Source organism: Mus musculus, chromosome 7, assembly GCF_000001635.26.
Source record: "Mus musculus strain C57BL/6J chromosome 7, GRCm38.p6 C57BL/6J".
Lineage (NCBI taxonomy): Eukaryota > Metazoa > Chordata > Mammalia > Rodentia > Muridae > Mus > Mus musculus.
Window position 1 is genome coordinate 33,354,594 of NC_000073.6, and position 20,197 is coordinate 33,374,790.

A 20,197-nucleotide genomic window follows, 5' to 3' on the forward strand; every position below is an offset into this window, starting at 1 on the left:
CTCCTTGGCACTCTTTACTCTTAATTTTTTGAATCTTGATGAACAAGGTCGGACTGCGCCTGATCATCACTGTTCAGAACTAACAGACCTAGTGAAATGATCAAATTGAAAGATGTCTTAACAGGAAAATTGAGAGGCCCGGATCCTATTTTAATAAGATCCAGGGGAGTTATCTATGTCTTTCCACAGGAAGAAGACAATCCTCTTTGGGTTCCAGAACGCCTCACCCGAAGGATCTCCCCTTCAGAAGATGTGGACAAAAGAGGGAACACTGAAACAACGATGGATACTGACCCTTCTACTGGAGATACTGGTTCCTAGTATATCGGGGTAATTGCGTTGGGATATTAAGTCCACCTTTCCCCTGACCATGCCTGTCATGCACAGTGCACAAGTGTTTCCACGTTTCTTTACTACTGATAGGTAGCTGGGACTTGACTTTTTACCATTAGATGGGCAAATTCAGGCTCTGATGGGAAATAGAACTTTTCCCTCAAAGGAAGTCTGTGCTTTGTGAGGATCTCTGGTAGTTGGCTTGGTAGCAACAGCAGCAATAGCTGCCTCTGTCACTGCTTCGGCCCTTGCCTTGTCTGCAACAGATCAGACAATACAAACCATCAATGACCTTTCAGCAAGAGTGACATTGTCCCTGGACAGGCAGGCCACGGCCAACTCCCAGATATAGGGAGGCATCATGTTGGTAAACCAACAGATCGTTCTGGTCCAAGAACAGGTGGATATCCTGTGGCAAATGGCTCATCTGGGCTGTGAACATAAGCTGCCTAGCCTCTGTATCACCTCAGTACAATTTGAGAATTTTACAAGAGCAGCTAACCTGTCAAAGGCTTTGTCTTGTTATTTGTTACAGAATTGGACCATAGAATTTGAACAGACACTCTGGGAGCTTAGGATCGCCATCTTACAAGTCAATTCGACACATCTTGACCTGTCATTGACGGAAGGATTTTCTACCTGGATTTCTGCAGCATTCTCCTACTTCATGGAATGGGTGGGGGTGGGTTTGTTTGGAGTGGCTGTGTGAGGTGGAGTACTGCTCCTACTATGGATGATCTGCAAACTTAAAGCCCAAACAAGTAGGGACAGGATGGTAGTAACCCAGATGCTTGTTGCTTTGGAGCATGGTGCCTCCCCCGATATACGATTATAGATGCTTAAGCAATAGGTTGCTGGCTACTCAGCTCTTGCTCCCCACCAGGCTAGTCTCATTGCATGGGATAGAGTGAGTGTGCTTCAGCAGCCTGGGAGAGTTGTACAGCGAAGCACTGCAGTAGAAAGGCTCTGCGGCATAAGATGAGCCTATTCTAGGGAGACATATCATCTTGTATGAAGGTTGAGTGTCCAGTGTACTTCCCCCAGGAAAAACGACACGGGAGCAGACCAAGACCCCTCTGGGTGACGGCCTGGGAGGTGGTTTTGTGTAAGGCACCTATGCATGCACACTGGAGATTTGACCTCTATCTCCACTCTCAGTACTGGGTGGCCTGTTGTTTCTAAAATAAAAGAAAAGGGGGAGATGTGAGGACCCGCCCCCACAGTCGTCAATACAAGATGGCGTTGACATCCGTTGCTCACAGTAAAATGTGCGCAAATGTCAGGGTATCTTTCTATTACCTGAGCCCTGCCTCTCTCGTGGTGTCATCTGGCTGAAGGTGGGCAGCCAGTCCGGGTGGTGCACATCTCCAACCGTACTTTGCAGCCTATAAAAGGGAAGGGTTTTCTGCTCTCTGTGTCTCTTCTCCTGAAGCTGGTCATTTATCTCTTGAGATGTATTAAAGCTTTACAGCTGAAGGATCTGAGTGGCCTGCTTGAGTTTTGCTGGTGAGACGATACCATGGGTCACCAATCAGAAATAACTTTGGGGGAGAATCACGGGTCTACATGCAGACTCCAATTCTTGGGTGGATGGGGATTCTACCTTTAGTATTACAACAGACAGCAAGACAAAACCTCAAAATTCCCCTTTTTTGTCCAATAAATGACTCCTTCTCATAGATATAAATTGAATAACATTATGACAATTATGAAAATCATAAGGTATGACATACCTATAATGTCCAGTCCATTATATTTGGCAATTTAGAAAAAGTATTTATTTTCTCATCTGTGCTAACTCAATGAGTTTACAATTCTGTACCTTCCCAGCATACTCTCCCCCTCTTCTATAGAAGTACCCAAGCAGCATCCACTCTTTTGCTGTGGGTGACTGCATCTGTCTGAATCAGATGCTATTTGGAGCTTCTCAGAGGACAGCTGTACTAGACTCGTGTCTGAAAGCAGATTAGAATATCATTAATAATGCGAGTGACTGATACTTGCCCATGGGATTGATTTCAAATTTGACCCATAATTGGTTGGTGATTCCCACAGTCTCTGCTCCATCTCCACATCGCACCCATGTCTGTTTTAAAAGTGTCTTAGTTAGGGTCTTACAGCTGTGAACAGACACCATAACCAAGGCACGTCTTATAAAGACAGCACTGAATTGGGGCTGACTTATAGGTTCAGAAGTTCAATCCATTATCATCAAAGTAGGAACATGGCAGCATTCAGGCAGACATGGTGCAGGAGTTGCTGAGAGTTCTACACCTTCATCTAAAGTCTGCTACCACAATACTTTCTTCAAGGCAGCTAGGATGACATTCTTAAAGCCCATACCCACAGTGACACACCTACTCCAACAAGAACACACCTACTCCAACAGAACCGTACCTACTAATAGTGCCACTCCCTGGTCCAAGCATATATAAACCATCAAAAAATCATCCTCTTCATATATTAAAGAGCTCACACTGAAGGAGACCTTGAGCTACTGGCTCTCCCTCCTTCGATGGGAGAAGATTTACTTTGGAGTAAGATCTTGAAGTTCATGGAATGTGTGAGCTATAGAGACAGCTTAATGCCTGGCAGCAGAAATGACTGCCATAGTGGCCTTTGTGATATAGCCATCATCCATATGTTGACATAAACATGGAGATATAAGCTATGGGGGACAGATATGTGAGAGGGGTCATTAGCCATGTTGGTCTTGTAATCTGCATAAATCCCTTTCAAGAGGTTTATCACTACTAGTCCTTGGGACTGAAGCTTTCAAACACCTGGGAACTGGTATATGTCATGTCGCATAGTATTCAAAGCCTAGCATGTAGGACTTCATTATAATCCTTCAAGGATATCAGGTGTAGAATAAGCACATTACAAGTTGCCACAAATATAGCCAAACATGATGTTTAATTAGTAAATATTGAGGGCTGCAAACCCAAGAAGGCTGTTATGGATAGCCCTGGGTCTAATTATATTTGATGTTAATTCTTTTCTCCTGTGAGGGGTTTGGAAGAAGGACAGAGTCAGCACTTAGATGACTACCTGTATTTTTGCTTCCCATCTTAATTTGTAAAATAAACAAGAGCTGATGATTGGGAAGATAAAGGGAAGGTGGAGCAGAAGGTGGGGGAAGAGAAAGAAGGATAAAAAGGAAGAGGAAGAAGGTGCAGAGTAGGAGGAAGAAGAAGAGGAGCAGAAGCAAATGGCTTGGTGAAATCACAAGTTATATAGGGACACTTGATGTGGAAGATGGTAGTGTAGTAGTAGATCTGCCCAATCTAGGCACACAGCATGTATTCATATTAATTGTGTTGTGTTTTCATTGCCTAGGCATATTTGGGATGGAGATTTACTGCAACAGAAGGCTCTTAGTACTGTGCTGTGAGAGATGAGGGCACACAGGCAGTCTACAGACTTCTCTGGTTATTTCCTTCGAGGGAAATATTCAAATGTTTCTGGTTACACAGAGCAGAAAGTGAAGAAAGAAGAAAGAGATGATAGTCTGTTAACCTGGAACTCAAAGTCAGTCATTACTGTTCATGATGTTATGCTCCGGTCTCTTCCAAAGTCTAGAAGTAGGCATTGGCCAAACTCTGGATTTATAACATATAGAAGAAATCAGACTTTTGTGATGGTTTTAAAAATAATTTCTTTTGTACTAGAGCATTTCTTTTATTAAACTTTGGGTAAGCAGAATTGCTGTGCCCTCTAACTGTGCATAAATTATAAAATGTGAGAGACTTGTTGTTGTTGATGTTGTTGTTGGTGGTTTTGTATTGTGATTCTGGTTGACTATGTGTAGCCCTGGCTGTCATAGAAGACTCTCTGTTGACCAAGCTGTACACCAACTCTGAGATATTTCTGCTTATGCCTCACAGGTGCTTCAATTAAAGGCCTGCTCCACCACTGACCCACATGGTAGATGTTATTTAACGTATAAAACCAATAAATCACTGTAGGCATGATAATGAACACCTTCATTGCTTCTAATGTGACCTCTTATTTCACCCCTTTCTTAACTGACTATCAGGGTGTTCATTGATTTGTTTTCCTTTTTCAGAAGAACTTGTGAATAAAATAATTGTCATTGATGCATGTCTCATTTCTACATGTGAGACGTTATCTTCTAGATATGATGGAACAAGAAAGTCAACAATGAAGGAACATACTACCTACATATATAAAGAGAAGGCACACAGGGAATGACATACAAAGCTATGTCAGACAGACCATTGTTGAGTGGGAGAAAGAAAAACATGAGGAAATAATCAAACTCCGGGGTGAAATCAACCAAGTGGAAACAAGAAGAACTATTCAAAGAATTAACCAAACGAGGAATTGGTTCTTTGAGAAAATCAACAAGATAGATAAACCCTTAGCTAGACTCAGTAGAGGGCACAGGGACAACATCCTATTTAACAAAATCAGAAATGAAAAGGGAGACATAACAACAGATCCTGGAGAAATCCAAAACACCATCGGATCCTTCTACAAAAGGATATACTCAACAAAACTGGAAAACCTGGATGAAATGGACAAATTTCTAGACAGATACCAGGTACCAAAGTTAAATCAGGATCAATTTAACGATCTAAACATTCCCATATCCTCTAAAGAAATAGAATCAGTCATTAGTAGTCTCTCAGCCAAAAAAAGCCCAGGACCAGATGGGTTTAGTGCAGCGTTCTACCAGACCTTCAAAGAAGATCTAATTCCAGTTCTGCATAAAGTATTCCACAAAATAGAAGTAGATGCAACTCTACCCAACTCATTCTATGAAGCCACAATTACTCTGATACCTAAACCACAGAAAGATCCAAAAAAAAAAGAGAACTTCAGACAAATTTCCCTTATGAATATAGATGCAAAAATCCTCAATAAAATTCTTGCTAACCGAATCCAAGAACACATTAAAGCAATCATCCATCCTGACCAAGTAGGTTTTATTCCAGGGATGCAGGGATGGTTTAATATTCGGAAATCCATCAACGTAATCCATTATATAAACAAAATTAAAGACAAAAACCACATGATCATCTCGATAGATGCGGAAAAAGCATTCGACAAGATCCAACACCCATTCATGATAAAAGTCTTGGAAAGATCAGGAATTCAAGGGCCATACCTAACCATGATAAAAGCAATCTACAGCAAACCAGTAGCCAACATCAAAGTAAATGGTGAGAAGCTTGAAGCAATCCCACTAAAATCAGGAACTAGACAAGGCTGTCCACTCTCTCCATACCTATTAAACATTGTTCTTGAAGTCCTAGCCAGAGCAATTCGACAACAATAGGAGATCAAGGGGATACAAATTGGAAAAGAGGAAGTCAAAATATCCCTTTTTGCAGATGATATGATAGTATATATCAGTGACCCTAAAAATTCCACCAGAGAACTCCTAAACCTGATAAACAGCTTCGGTGAATTAGCTGGATATAAAATTAACTCAAGTCAATGGTCTTTCTCTACACAAAGAATAAACAGGCTGAGAAAGAAATTAGGGAAACAACACCCTTCTCAATAGTCACAAATAATATAAAATATCTTTGTGTGACTCTAACTAAGAAAGTGAAAGATCTGAATGATAAAAACTTCAAGTGTCTGAAGGAAGAAATTAAAGAAGATCTCAGAAGATGGAAAGATCTCCCATGCTCATGGATTGGCAGTATCAACATTGTAAAAATGGCTATCTTGCCAAAAGCAATCTACAGATTCAATGCAATCCCCATCAAAATTCCAACTCAATTCTTCAACGAATTAGAAAGAGCAATTTGCAAATTCATCTGGAACAACAAAAAACCTAGGATAGCAAAAACTCTTCTCAAGGATAAAAGAACCTCTGGTGGAATCACCATCCCTGACCTAAAGCTTTACTACAGAGCAATTGTGATAAAAACTGCATGGTACGGGTATAGTGACAGACAAGTAGACCAATGGAATAGAATTGAAGACCCAGAAACGAACCCACACACCTATGGCCACTAGATCTTCGACAAGGGAGCTAAAACCATCCAGTGGAAGAAAGACAGCATTTTCAACAAATGGTGCTGGCACAACTGGTTGTTATCATGTAGAAGAATGTGAATCGATCCATTCCTATCTCCTTGTACTAAGGTCAAATCTAAGTGGATCAAGGAACTTCACATAATACCAGAGAACTGAAACTTATAGAGGAGAAAGTGGGGAAAAGCCTCGAAGATATGGACATAGAGGAAAAATTCCTGAATAGAACAGCAATGGCTTGTGCTGTAAGATCGAGAATAGACAAATGGGACCTCATAAAATTGCAAAGCTTCTGCAAGGCAAAAGGCACTGTCAATAAGACAAAAAGGCCACCAACAGATTGGGAAAGGATCTTTACCTATCCTAAATTAGATAGGGGACTAATATTCAATATATATAAAGAACTGAAGAAGGTGGACTCCATAAAATCAAATAACCCCATTAAAAATGGGGCTCAGAATTGAACAAAGAATTCTCAACTGAGGAATACCGAATGGCAGAGAAGAACCTGAAAAAATGTTCAACATCCTTAATTATCAGGGAAATGCAAATCAAAACAACCCTGAGTTCCACCTCACACCAGTCAGAATGGCTAAGTTCAAAAATTCAGGTGACAGCAGATGCTGGCAAGGATGTGGAGAAAGAGGAACACTCCTCCACTGTTGGTGGGATTCCAAGCTTGTACAACCACTCTGGAAGTCAGTCTGCTGGTTCCTTAGAAAATTGTATATATTACTACCGGATGATCCAGCAATACCTCTTCTGGGCATATGTCCAGAAGATGTCCCAACCAGTATGAAGGACACATGGTCCACTATGTTCATAGCAGCCTTATTTATAATAGCCAGAAGCTGGAAAGAACCCAGATGCCCCTCAACAGAGGAATGGATACAGAAAATGTTGTACATTTACACAATGGAGTACTACTCAGCTATTAAAAGAATGAATTTATGAAATTCCTAGGCAAATGGATGGACCTGGAGGGCATCATCCTGAGCGAGGTATCCCAATCACAAAGGAACTCACACAATATGTACTCATTGATAAGTGGATACTAGCCCAAAACTTAGTATACCCAAGATATAAGATACAATTTGCCAAATGCATGAAACTCTAGAAGAATGAAGACCAAAGTGTGGACACTGTGCCCCTTCTTAGAATTGGGAACAAAACACCCATGGAAGGAGTTACAGAGACAAAGTTTGGAGCTGAGACAAAAGGATGGACCATCTAGTAACTGGCTTATCTAGAGATCCACCCCATAATCAGCTTCCAAACTCTTACACCACTGCATACACTAGCAAGATTTTGCTGAAAGGACCCAGATATAGCTGTCTCTTGTGAGACTAGGCAGGGGCCTAGCAAACACATAAGTGAATGCTCACAATCAGCTATTGGATGGATCACAGGGCCCCCAATGGAGGAGCTAGAGAAAGAATCCAAGGAGCTAAAGTGATCTGCAACCCTGTAGGTGCAACAACATTATGAACTAACCAGTACCCCGGTGCTCTTGACTCTAGCTACATATGTATCAAAAGATGGTCTAGTCGGCCATCACTGGAAAGACAGGCCCATCGGACACACAAACTTTATAAACCCCAGTACAGGGGAACGCCAGGGCCAAAAAAAATGAGAATGGGTGGGTAGGGAAGTTGGGGGGAAGGTATGGGGGACTTTTGGGATAGCATTGGAAATGTCATTGAGGAAAATATATAATGAAAAAAAAGAAAAAAAACATGAGGATGATGAATCACCCTTTTCTTGGGGACTTTTTGGGCACAGGAAACAGTTCTTGGATTTACTGGTTTGAATAATCTCAACAGGTTTCAAATTCGGGACCATGCTTGGTCCTGAGATGGTATTTTGGACAAATACTGTCTAGGGTCTTAAGAGGTGAAGATGTTCTGTTTTCTCAGAGTCAATGGTTTGCCTGTGAGAGCTTTTCCCTGGGAAGGCCATTTGGTTTTCACAGGACCAGTAAACCTTCTTTAGGAAGCCATAGGTGTTGTTATGTCACATCAGGAAACAGATGAACAGAGCAATGGCTCCATGCTTGCCAGTCTTACACACTGACCAATATGTCCTGTTTGTATGACTTTCATTCCCTCAGCCTGCTCACAGGCACTTTCTCTGTTCAATGAGTCTTTTCAAATTTTGCCACTAATATACAGAATGAGAGTCGTGTTAATATGTTGTATGTCCATTTTAACAAATGGAGTTCATCATTTTAATTTACATGGATTTCCAGGCCTCTCTCCCTTTTACCTGTTGGATTGCTGTTTTGTGTTTGAGTGTATAAGGGAGAGCAGGTATGCATATACCACAGCATGCATGTAGAGATCAGAGGACAATCCTGAGCCATTGTTAAGTACAGACCTCTGGTTTTCTGATATTGTGGAATGCCAGGGTCTCCTGTCTACAAACATTTGAGAATTTACCTGAGCACCCAAACTCTCAACAGGAGCACAAGAACTCTAGACTCATGCTAACAAGTCTGGCTTTAAATGGATTCTGGGAGTCAAACTCAGGTTCTCAATAATGCACTGAAGCACTCTACCCATTGAACCTTCTTCCAAACACTTCATTCTTTCTTCATGTTGGGCATAAACTCCTATCTCTTTCCCCATTGATTTTTTTTTGTATATTATAAAGTTCTGAGTTTCTATTAAAGATTTATTTATTCATGTTATGAACATGAGTAAACTGTTGGTGTCTTCAGAGACAGCTGAAGTGTGTCACAGATGGTTTTTATGCTCCATGTGGTTGTTGGGAATTGGACTTATGACCTCTGTTAGAGCAGCCAGCATTCTTAGCTGCTGAAACATCTCTTCAGCCCCTTGGTTTTGTTTTAGAAATAGGGTCTCAGAGTGTAATCTTCACTGTCTTAGAAACTGCTATATTGGCCAGGTTGTGCCAAATGATCAATGTCACTATCAGACCAAGATTATGTGAGAAGTACACACATGTGATCTCTGCTTTACTCTCCTATTATAACTGGGCACAATGATTTCATAGTCTTGTGATATAGCCCAGAGACATCGAATGAGGAATGTGTTTCTCCACTTCTTTTCTATCCTGACAACCTGGTGAATCCTGTGGCTACTTACATGCTATTTTCCCTCAGAAAATCCCAGTCTCCAGAGTCTCACAGAGCTCCAGTAAAATGAGCATGGGGGCTCACATCTATAATCTCAGCACTTGGGAGGAAGAGACACATGGATCTCTGTGAGTTCCAGGCCAGCCTGGTCTACACAGCAACAAAAAAAATGAGACCAGAAAGGCTCTCTCATGATCACCTGGCTAACCAGGAGCAGTCACCCTGCTCTCAGTGACTATACAAATCATTTCTCTTAGTATCTCCTGGATTCCCTGAAGACCTTGTTCAGCACATAGACACAGGTCACAGAACAGAGTTGCAAGCTTTTATTAGAATCAGTCTAAGAGACTGAATGATGAAGGAACAGTATCAGGAATCCAACTTCAGGAGAGAAAAAGGACAGGTCAGCAAGGTGGCACTTGGATCATACATGTTGCAAAGATGGGTGCCCAAAACACATTAACATCTATTCTCCTAATAGCTTGGAAATATAGTCTAAAATGGATCTTATATTGTCAAGACCATAGTATGACAGGCATTCAGGGCTGGCAACCATGGCTTCCTGGAAAACAAAAAGGCAGAGAGGGACAGTGTTGGCTACAGCCAAGGTATAACACATCAGCAGGGCTCCCCAACCACCCAAAAAGAAACTGCTCCTTAACCACAGGGAAGAAAATCTCATGCAGTGATTCAGGTCTCTAGTAACAAATTCTGCCTCAAGGGAACTGGAGCCCACTCACACCCTTCAGGAGGAAGCCTGAAAACCACTATAGCCAGCAGGGGAGAAGAGGAGAAGGTTCTGGAAAGTATGATGTGGGCTAGGTCTAGAGCGGGACAGTAGAGCTGAGTATGAATTTGGTGATGCCTCCTACACCTGAGTCCTCTCTCTAGGCACATTGGCTGTGTAGCCATGTTAGAAATGTGTCCTCCATGTGGACTTGTTAGAGGAAAATCATTTTGGATAGCACTGTGGTTTTTCAAGACCTGATACTCAAGTAAAATACTTTGGGAAATAGGGTGAGAGCTGCACTGTTCAAAATATACATCTCTGCAATCCATTTATGCTTGAAACAAGAGACTAGAAGAGAGAACAGTGGTGAGCAACTGTATGCACTTGCTGGGGTGGGGGTGGCATTTCAGATGTGGTGGGAGGTTTTGTTATAGCACAGATGATGTCCCCAGCAAAGGGATTCATCGATGGCTGAGGAATAATAAACCCCAGAGAGATTTCAAAAAGGACACTGGAGAGGAATTTCAAGCATTTTAAAGTAGAGATGGGTGTATCAAACCTGTGCAGAGGCTATCGAAGGTCTCCACTATTACTATTATGGGTGAGAATCCAATGTTTACCCAGCATGTGGGAGTGAACTGCAGGATGGTGCAAGGAACAGGCTGGCTGTGTACATGGCATGCTGCTTTACATGTACTAGGGTGGGCAAGTGTTTCAGTTCTCAGTTGCAGGACAGCTGACATGCAGTAATGGTTGCATTTATTACAGATACACAGCCTTACAGCATCTGTTGCATGGGTGAGTGGAGGTACACAGAAAATTACCATAATTTTGGGTTCCAGAAGTATATTTCTTATTCTTTCCTCACTGTAGCAGTCCTGAATTTTTTCCAAGGCCACCTTTTCCTCTGCAGTAGCATTGAATGCCTGGAGTTCTTGATACAACCACACCCTACTTCCTGAGAGAACACTTGCATAGCCTTCGAAGAAAGGAAGACATGCTTCTGCTGCAAACACAGAGAGAAAAATACCATTAAAAGACAATGGGATGGTCAAAGCAGAGGCTCAATGTTCCTTGCGGCATCTACAAATGCCTTAACTGACTTTTCTCATAGTCAAACACTCCCAAAGGCTTTCACCTCCCAGAAACAACATGGTTTACATGAGATACACAGATCTAGCAGAAAAACATCCATGAGTGGACAGACCTTGGTATCTGACATTCAAATATGCCCAACACTTGCCTCAGCTTCAACTGTGCATCTAAGTTCCCTTCATCATGAGTATCATCACCAGCACACCTCTGTATCCATGTCCCACAAACCCAACAGTTTTAACTCAGAGCAGAAAGCATCAATTGTCTTCTTAAGTTCCTTGCCAGTGGCCTCCTGAGGACACCTAGGTCTGACTCAGGGCCCTACTTAGATATCTCCATGGGGCTGAGATGGGGTGCACAAGGGTACCACTCTCACTTGTCTGGAAGCTCAGTTCTCCAGTCACCAGCAAGCCCAGCAGAAGAAGTGTCCCCTTCATGGTGAAGAGTGCTAAATGCTTCTATCAGAGGAGAACCCCTTATTATAAATCATTATAGCTCTGAGCCCAGCCACACCCATCCGCAAACATACCTTCAGGAGTTCCAAACACCATTTGGTCCAGTGCCTAGCACCTGTGGATCTCCTTTCAACTTGTATAGAGGGAGCAGCATGGGGGCCCCTCCCAATCTGAAGAACAAACACCCTGAGACAGGCTGACGTCATCAGTTTCTGGAGAGAAGTTGTTTGTACCTTTGCCAAAGAGGGTTTAGAGCTGATCTTTGCAAGCAGACCAAGTGCTGAACAAAATGACCTGTGTCCTGTTTTACTTGTCACCTGTGCTTCCTTGTCAAACTCCTTACCTATTCTTGATCCCATTGTCCAAGCTACTGAGACCTTTGTATTGGAAGTCTGAGAACATGGAGGCACCATCTACCTCTCTGTGACAGTCAGCCAGGGTAGTCCAGAGCTCTTTGGCAGTGTGGACATCCTTGGGGGCTGATGATGCTTTTGTATCACAAATTCTGCTTCACTCCACATTGCTCATTCATGTTGTCATGTTCACCTTGTCCACTCTCAGCTCTGTTAGGAACCATGTCTTAAAGAGTTTTGAACAGTATTGTCCATGTGTTGAGAGCACTGAGTGGTAGAGTGAGTTATTCAACCCTGAACATGAACTCTGCTGTCCACAACACCTGAAGCTACTGTGAACTGCCTGCCTGTAAACTACACTAGTTCACAGGCCACAGGAAGTGGCCTGTGTATAGACTGTCTCAAGTTCAGAACAACATACTTACCCTAAGGAAGACATTTCCAGCACAGATATGATTTTCAGCTGTGTGGTAGTTCATGTTTCTTAAGACAGGCAGGTCTTAAATTTAGGCTCACCCTGTTTGCAGTGTGTGATGGCTAACCTTGATGATCATTCTGACTGGGTTGAATGTTGCCATAGAAACAAAGTTCTGAGTGGGTGTTTTTAGGATTGGTCAATTGAGGTGGATAGACTGACTTTTATGTGGAAGCATTTATATTGTTACATATAGGGTGGACAGAGGTAAACAAGCTGAGAAGAATCATTCATGCCTTTCTGCTTCTTGATTGTAGATGTGACTAACAATCTCAAGTTCCTTCACTGTGCCTAACTGACTGTGATGGACTGTATCTCTTCAAACTGTGATTAGAAATTTTGCTTCTCACCTGGCATTTTGTCACTAGTTCCCTACAACAGTGGCAGCATAGTTTTTTAGCATGTGCAAAGCCCAACAATTCTCTTACAGCACTGCACACATAAACAGGAGCAACCAAAGAGATAGCTCAGTGTGCAAATTGCTTCTTGTGAAAGCAAAAAGTTCAGGGTACAATTCCATAGGACCCATAAGAGTGTTGGCATACATGTTTAATTCCATTTGAGTCTCATGTTCAATAAGAGACTTTGTCTCGAAAAATTGTGTGGAAGGATGATGAGATAGCTTAGTGATTAAAAGTGCAGTGATTGAAGGTGAACACCTGAGTTCAAATATAAGAAACCACCTGGTAGAAGAAAAGAATTAACTCCTCCAAATTGTTGTCTGACCTTCACATGCACACACATACACACACAAACACACACACACACACACACACACACACACACACACACACACACACACACATCTTAGTACCACTGTCCATACACAGGCACATACACAAGTATACAAACACATGAACAAACATCTAGAATTTTCTGTGGAACCTGGCATGAAGAAGCATGAATAGGCTCCTAATTGACAAATACAAAACAATTTAAACAAAAAAACTAAACAACATGATATTGGATTGTACTAGAATTTTGAAATAACCTATGAAACCATGCTGTTGTGAATTGTATTGTGGCATATAAATGAACATGGATGAAAGGCATTGTTCTTACATCTCACAGAAGAATTCCAGAGGATCTATCGATGCTTTTCCCGGGAGTAGAACCCCCCTTCAGTCCTTCACTGTGAGCTATATGTTCTCAAGAAAGCAGCAGTGTGTGCTTGGGGCACAGGCCATTAAGTAAAGTAGTTGCTTGGCATACAGTTTTGAATCCATGGTTTCCAACCCTCTGAACTTGTGAGGACAGCTAGGCAGAAAGTTACCCCTGGTAACTCCAGCACCAGAGAGCTTACTGGCCAGTCCATCTAGCCATTAGCAAGCTCCAGTAAGAGGCCCTGTCTCAAAAAATATAAGGTGGTCTCAGCTATAAAAAGGACACAGAATCACTTCCCAGTACCCACATGGTAGCTAACAACCATCTATAACTTGAGTTCCAGAGGATCCAGTGCTCCCCTGTGACCTCGACAGGGAAAGCATTCAGTACTGCATAAGACACTCATGCAGGCACAATCCCCATACACATACATTCAAACTAAATAAAATGTCAAATAAACACATACATATGCATATATGTATGAATACACAGATGTAATGTATATATACACATCTACATTGTGGAGAGCAATTGAAGGCCCACACTGTCTTTCCCTGGCCACTTTGTACATACAGACATAAATGTCATGTGTCTTAGTTAAGATTACTTTTACAGTGATACAACACCATGATCAAATCAGAGTAGCATCGGGTCACTGGGCAGTAAACACTTGCTTAACCACATGATGTCCTTGATTCCATTCCCAACCCTGAGCAGAAGAGAGAAACCCCCAGTGGGCCCATTCTACAGGCCATCTCAGCCCTCAGGACATGCAAGGTCATAAAAACAAAGACCAGTCGACCGAGTAGAAAGCTCACAATTAGATCTCAGTACTTGGCACCTAATTCAGCAAACAGTTACAGGAGGTAAATCCTGTTTGGCTCAGATAACCAGTAAAATTCAAAGACTTTGGACTCTAAGTCTTCTGCAAAGTTCATTCTGTCACTGTGTGCTGTACAGATTGTGACAGTCAAGTACATTTTACAACAAACTACTTAATTGTGCCTTATCAAAACACAGATAACCTTTACTTTTAAAATTAAATACCAACCAAATTACTTAAGCAGAAACACTAATGTAACATAGGCATGAGGGAAGAGTAGTTTGAAACCAAGGCTGCATTATATGACAAGATAGTGTTGCGTGTTTTAAGTAGGGTCTTGTTTATTGACTTGAGAGAAGTGAGATAGCCCTTTGGCCAGTCTAACCAGCATTTGTGAAGACCTCCTATGTGTGTTGACTCTCGGAGAGAGGAAGGCTTTGCTTACTGAGCATTCAGACATCTAAAGAACACCAAAAGTCAGCCAAAGTAAGAGGAGGTATAGAAGAGGAAATGGGATTCAGAGCCTTTGCTATGGTGAAGGTCTGGTGTCTTCTTATATACAAGGGATCCATGTGGACTGTAGGGTTGTAATTCAGGTTGTGTTGCTATGACAAATGACCCAAACTTGGTCATGTATATAGGAAAGAGTTTAACTTGCTTGATGGTCTGGAATCTTGAACGTAGAGAATAGGGCAACTTCAGGTAGCCAGGGACTTGTGTTATCTGCACACAGGGTGAACTGTAGAAAGGCAACAGGGGATTGTGGAAGACTGAGAGCAGAGGCTCTACCTTCCTTCTCAAAGACCTAACATACATTCCTCTGTCTTGGCACAGTGGGGACAAAGACTCAATGTGGGTGTTTGGTGTTTGCCTTCAACATGGTGAAAGCTGTAGCTGGCCCTCCCTCTGATATGTTTGTTATTGATTCAGTCTGGGGATTTAGGTGACAAATTTCTCAGGAAGATGAAGGGAAAGCATTTCAGGCAGTGAAGGCAGAGCATATGAAGGCCCTGGTTCTCACTTGGGTCACAATTATGGAAAAATTATTGAAAAAATCTAATGTAGACTCTATAAACAATAAACACGCTGGTTTAATGGTAAATTCCAGGTTCAGGTGTACAGAGAACAGTCAGTTGACTGGCAAAATCCAAAGCAATGAGATGAAGACATAGTGCTTCTCACCTGAGGTCACCACTCATGGGAAGTTGATGCAGGTGTGACCCAGTTACCTGTGTGTGATCCCCTCAATCACAAAGAAAAAAATTGTGCTCAGGTAGGGGGATGCTCTCCCAGGCTGTTTTTGGCTTCTTGACTGCCCACCATGTTTCACAACAAGGAGCAGAAAGGGGCTATAAATGAAATATATATTGGAGCTAGCCTCTATAGAAGAAAAAAAGATTTGTATATTATTTGATGAGCTGTAAACCTCGATCAGACAGGTTGTGTATAATTTGACTTGCATAAAATCCATAGGCCCGATGTTAATTGCTCTTAACGTGTTGCCCAGGGTTATTTCTGCTCCATCAGCCTGTACTCATGTGCACAGACCCTGGTCATGTGCTCCTGAGATATCAGGCCCCAATGCTGCCTTCCCCTTTCTCTGTCTTCTTAATCTTCCTCTCTCCTCTTCTCTTGCCTTCTGATCCCTACCTGTGACACCCAGCCCAGAAAAAAAAAGCCTAGAATATCTCTCTTCTCTCCATCATTGCCTGGCATTCACATTTTCTTAGATAGTCAGAGTTTAGGTGAACTAATTTACTAAGCAACATCTGGTGTATGTGAGAATTTGTTAAAGAGATTGGCAAGTAGTTGGAAGTTTGGGAGATTCCATTCCGTGGGGTCCAGTACTTAGCATTTGAATACACATCAGCAAGGGACTAACTCCAACAGGTAGCAGGTGGTAGAGGCAGCACTGGTATACTCTCCTGAGCAGTCCTCTTAGTAGCATGGGACCCTGAGGCCTACCTGTGCTGCAGATCCTTCACAGCATGGATAGGAAGCTGAGCCTTTCTGGCACTCTGCCAAGATGAGTCTCCAGGCCCTAATGCACTCTCCAAAGATTGTACAGCTTCCTAGACCCTTCCTAGCATTTGGGGTCTAATTATCCTGACTTCTGAATCCCTTGTGTTCTTCCTCAGAGTTTGCCTCTGCCCTCTCTTCATTCCATGACCCTATCTACTCTCTCCTGCATTTCCCCCATCAAATGCTTCAGCTACCATAGAGCAGTAAGACTCTTGGCCTATTTCACAGCTCATCCTGCTGACCCTTCAGCCTTTATATGTATGCCTCAGGCTTTGCTCTGCTGTCTTCAGCGTCCTCCATTGGTGTTTGTTCAGCCCACACTTCCTAAAGAAGGACAAATGAGCGGTCAAAAGTACCCTTTCATGAAGCCTAAAATGGCAATGCCAGGGTGGCCAGTGTATCCCCTATCTGAGTGAATGGGCTTAAGCAGTCTGCTTCCAAGGTGGGTGGGGCAGGGCCCCTACCAAAACCTTGCCTCTTAGCACCCTTCCCAACAGTCCCCTTATGTCCCTGTGCAGTGGGAGATGCTCCCCTGTGGCCCAGGTATAGTGGGTTGAAGGGTCATCTGGAATTCTGTCATAGCAAAGATCTGCTGGACACACTGGCACAGATGGACTGATGCTGAATGTTCTAGAGCTTGGGAATCCAGCTGAGATTGGACTCTAATTTTTACAGGGTAGCTGTGGAATATTCAAAATTGCCATCATGCAGGTTTTTTGATCAGTAGTCAGAATAGCTAGAGCAGCAATGTAGAGTCTGGCAGTGACCAATTAGGGGTCCAGGTAGATTTGAACTGCAATGTCCTGGCTTAGTTATAAGAAAATGAGCACAAGGCACTTGATGTGAAAACTTAATGAACACACTAATGATGTTTATTAACAGCGTCTTCCTGTGTAATTTTGGGTAGCCTAGAACTCTTTGTGCAGACCAGACTGACCTCAAACTCACAAAAATAGGAACGCTCTTCCTCCAAAATACTGAGATCAAAGTTGAGAATTATCATAACAGCTCATTGTTAACAGATTTTGACAATGATTTCCACCAGCGCCAAAGAAAGTTGAATCCACCACACATACACATAAACAGACAGACAGACAGACAGGCCCCCAGACAGACAGACAGAAGACAGATAGTTAGGCAGGCAGGCAGGACTATACACCCATTTCTCAGGAAGGTTATGAGGTCAAGACCAACCTGGGCAAAATCTTCTTTAAAAAACAAATAACAAAAAACTAAAAGAACAATAAACAAACAAACAAACAAACAAAGAAACAAAACAGAAAACCTCAACTATGGGTTTAAGAAGTGAGGTTTAGGTAGACGTGAAAGTACTTGCCTTTTATTCCACTATGCACATGGGAGAGAGTCACAAAGACTTCTGTGAGTCCAAGACTAACCTGATCTACATATTTCCAGGTCAGCCTGGTCCTAGAAGGTAGGCCCCCTGCTCCACCCACCTTGGAAACGGACTGCTTAAGCCCATTCACTCTGATAGGAGATACACTGGCTTCCCTGACATTGCCATTTTAGGCTTCATGAAAGGGTTCTTTTGACAGCTCTTTTGTCCTTCTTTAGGAAGCGTGGGCTGTGTAGAGAGACCCTATCTCAGAAAAAAATATACAACCAAAAACAAAAAGGTAAAATTGAAGGATGCCTACAAAATCAGAATAAGCATGGGTTGAAGAGACTGATTCAAGGGAAGGCATGAAGCATATGGAAGATAGGGGATGAACAAAGACAGGGCAGGGGTCACATGGCCAGTGGTCTGTATTTTGGCTTGTTTAGTACTGACTATGAATATGGCTCTTGAGGTTTCCAGTATGACAGGAGGACATAGGCCTCATTTTGGAGGTCTGATTGAGAGAACATTTGATCCTCTCCCTCCTCTTACTTTCCCTTTGCTGTCAAATGACAAGTCACATTTTTCATATCTTAAGAAGATTACTAAGAAGGCACACAAGCTGATATAGGTTATTGACCAGGATCTTGCCAAAATACATATTTTCCAATGACGCAAACACACACCCTCTGGAAGTTCCAAGATGTGTAACAGGAGAGGCATGGAGAGCATCAGAGACAAGCCCCTCCCTTCCCACTGAGCAGGGCAGTTAAAGAAGGGGACCAAGCTGTGTAGGATCACCTGCCACCATTATCATGAAGCTTGCTGGTGCTGTGGTGATCCTCGGGGCTGCCTTGCTCCTCCTGACTTCAGGGGGAGGTTGGTATTACGGCGTGGGGGTCAGGGATGCAAGCTATCCAGGCTCTCACACCCTCTAACCCCTGGGATATACTGATGTATGTCTTTCCAGTTAGGGTCAACTTGTCTTTGTTTTCCAGATTGTGGCATTTGCCCAGCTATAAAAGAGGATGTTCGTCTATTTTTAAATGGAACCTCAGAGGAGTATGTTGAGTACGTGAAACAATACAAAGATGACCCTGTAATACTGGAAAATACTGCAAAAATCAAGCAATGTGTCGATAGCACCTTGACAGAGGAAGACAAGATACATGCAACTACTTTCATAGTGAGTATCTATGTGTCTGGTTAGAGGCAGGGCTTGTGCTCTTATACACCACTGAAGCTTCACTGATCATCAAGAAATGTGACACACCGGATTGAGGATGTAAGGAGGATGGGGCAGGAAGGAACTCTCAGACTGCCTGAGCCGGCACTGGCTGCTCAGATCAGCCAAGCCACAGTAGATATCTGCCTGAGTTTGGCCTCCCTCAGCCTTCCTACAAAGCCTTCCAAGTCTAGCTGCAGAAGCTTGGCACCTGGCACCTTTCTCTAGCCTAGGTCTTTTATCCTAAATTTTCAAACCTACCACTCCATCTCCAAAAAAGTCATATGTTATCCTATTCTCTGAACTTTGAAGACCACTTTGTGGATTCCACGTGTGGACATTCAAGGATAGGATTGAAGTGAACAGGCCTCATGTCCCTAGAACTGGTGTGTTAAGGCCCTGCCTTTAGCTGAAGATATTTGAGGGTCATCATCAACATGTGACAGTGGTCAGTTTACTTGTGTGGCCCCAGCTTCCCAGAGGCTCACGTGGTGCTCTTTGAGCTCCTCCACATTTGGTGCCACTGGGACTATGTTGTCATACAAGTTGTCTCCTCCCATATGGCTAGATTTGAGGCTCTTTTCAAAGTTGTCTCAACAGGTTGGAGACAAGGCTCCTTAGTCCTGGTCAGATACAAAAGCAATTGCATATTGGATGCAGGTCTTTCTAGGAGGTGTCTCATTGCATGGTCAGTGGTGCATGAGGTCTCCTTCACCCCAAAGGTTTCACTTGGCTTTCTGTTTGCAGGAAAAGATAGAAGCCAGCCCGATATGTTGATGGCTACAATTTTGGTCTCAAGGAAGCCACTTGCCTGCCTACCTGCATAGATGCAGCAGATTATAGTCCTTCACTCCAGGTGTTTAAGAACAGGAATCCAACAATAAAACCTTGCAATTCAAAGGGGAGCCTGGATTTTTGAATTCAAGGTTGGGTCTGATTTGGTTGAAGGATATTGCAGGGAAAACATCTGGGACATTGAGTTGTCACAGCTCAATTGTGGTGCTGCCAAAATGCCCTGCAGAATGCATTAGAGAATGCTAAAAGACCATAGTCACTACACTAGAGTTTCTGTCACCCTCATGGGACAGGGTCCACAGGGCACATGCATGACCTCCCAGACTGAACTCCCCA

At 42.8% G+C, this 20,197-nt stretch overlaps 2 protein-coding genes across 3 annotated transcripts; one reads left to right on the forward strand and one right to left on the reverse strand.

The window, feature by feature from the left end:
- Positions 1 to 9,749: 9,749 nt before the first annotated feature.
- Positions 9,750 to 11,726, reverse strand: Scgb2b20 (secretoglobin, family 2B, member 20). Of its 2 annotated transcripts, none has more exons than NM_001009952.2 (3): positions 11,647 to 11,726; positions 11,000 to 11,181; positions 9,750 to 10,007 (listed from the first exon to the last, which is right to left on the reverse strand). In NM_001009952.2, the coding sequence occupies exons 1-3, from the start codon at positions 11,705 to 11,707 to the stop codon at positions 9,912 to 9,914; spliced, it is 339 nt and encodes a 112-aa protein (NP_001009952.2). In that variant the 5' UTR covers positions 11,708 to 11,726; the 3' UTR covers positions 9,750 to 9,911. The 2 variants fall into 2 exon arrangements, with proteins under 2 accessions (NP_001009952.2, XP_006540231.1); XM_006540168.3 differs by having other exon boundaries at positions 9,763 to 10,007; positions 11,075 to 11,181; positions 11,647 to 11,707.
- Positions 11,727 to 18,640: 6,914 nt separating this feature from the next.
- Positions 18,641 to 19,966, forward strand: Scgb1b20 (secretoglobin, family 1B, member 20). Its single transcript, NM_001270543.1, has 3 exons — positions 18,641 to 18,720; positions 18,840 to 19,027; positions 19,814 to 19,966. Exons 1-3 carry the CDS (start codon positions 18,657 to 18,659, stop codon positions 19,841 to 19,843), a joined length of 282 nt encoding a protein of 93 aa, NP_001257472.1. The 5' UTR covers positions 18,641 to 18,656; the 3' UTR covers positions 19,844 to 19,966.
- Positions 19,967 to 20,197: the final 231 nt, after the last annotated feature.

Coding starts and splice junctions, on each gene's coding strand:
- Scgb2b20 (NM_001009952.2), bottom strand. CDS start 11,707: ATGAAGGGGACACTTCTTCTGCTGGGCTTGCTGGTGACTGGAGAACTG. Junction 11,182..11,646: donor AGAACTGAGCTTCCAGACAA/GTGAGAGTGGTA, acceptor CTGTGTTTGCAG/CAGAAGCATGTCTTCCTTTC. Junction 10,008..10,999: donor TTCTGGAACCCAAAATTATG/GTAATTTTCTGT, acceptor TTTGTTTTCCAG/GAAGCCATGGTTGCCAGCCC.
- Scgb1b20 (NM_001270543.1), top strand. CDS start 18,657: ATGAAGCTTGCTGGTGCTGTGGTGATCCTCGGGGCTGCCTTGCTCCTC. Junction 18,721..18,839: donor CCTCCTGACTTCAGGGGGAG/GTTGGTATTACG, acceptor TTTGTTTTCCAG/ATTGTGGCATTTGCCCAGCT. Junction 19,028..19,813: donor TACATGCAACTACTTTCATA/GTGAGTATCTAT, acceptor TTCTGTTTGCAG/GAAAAGATAGAAGCCAGCCC.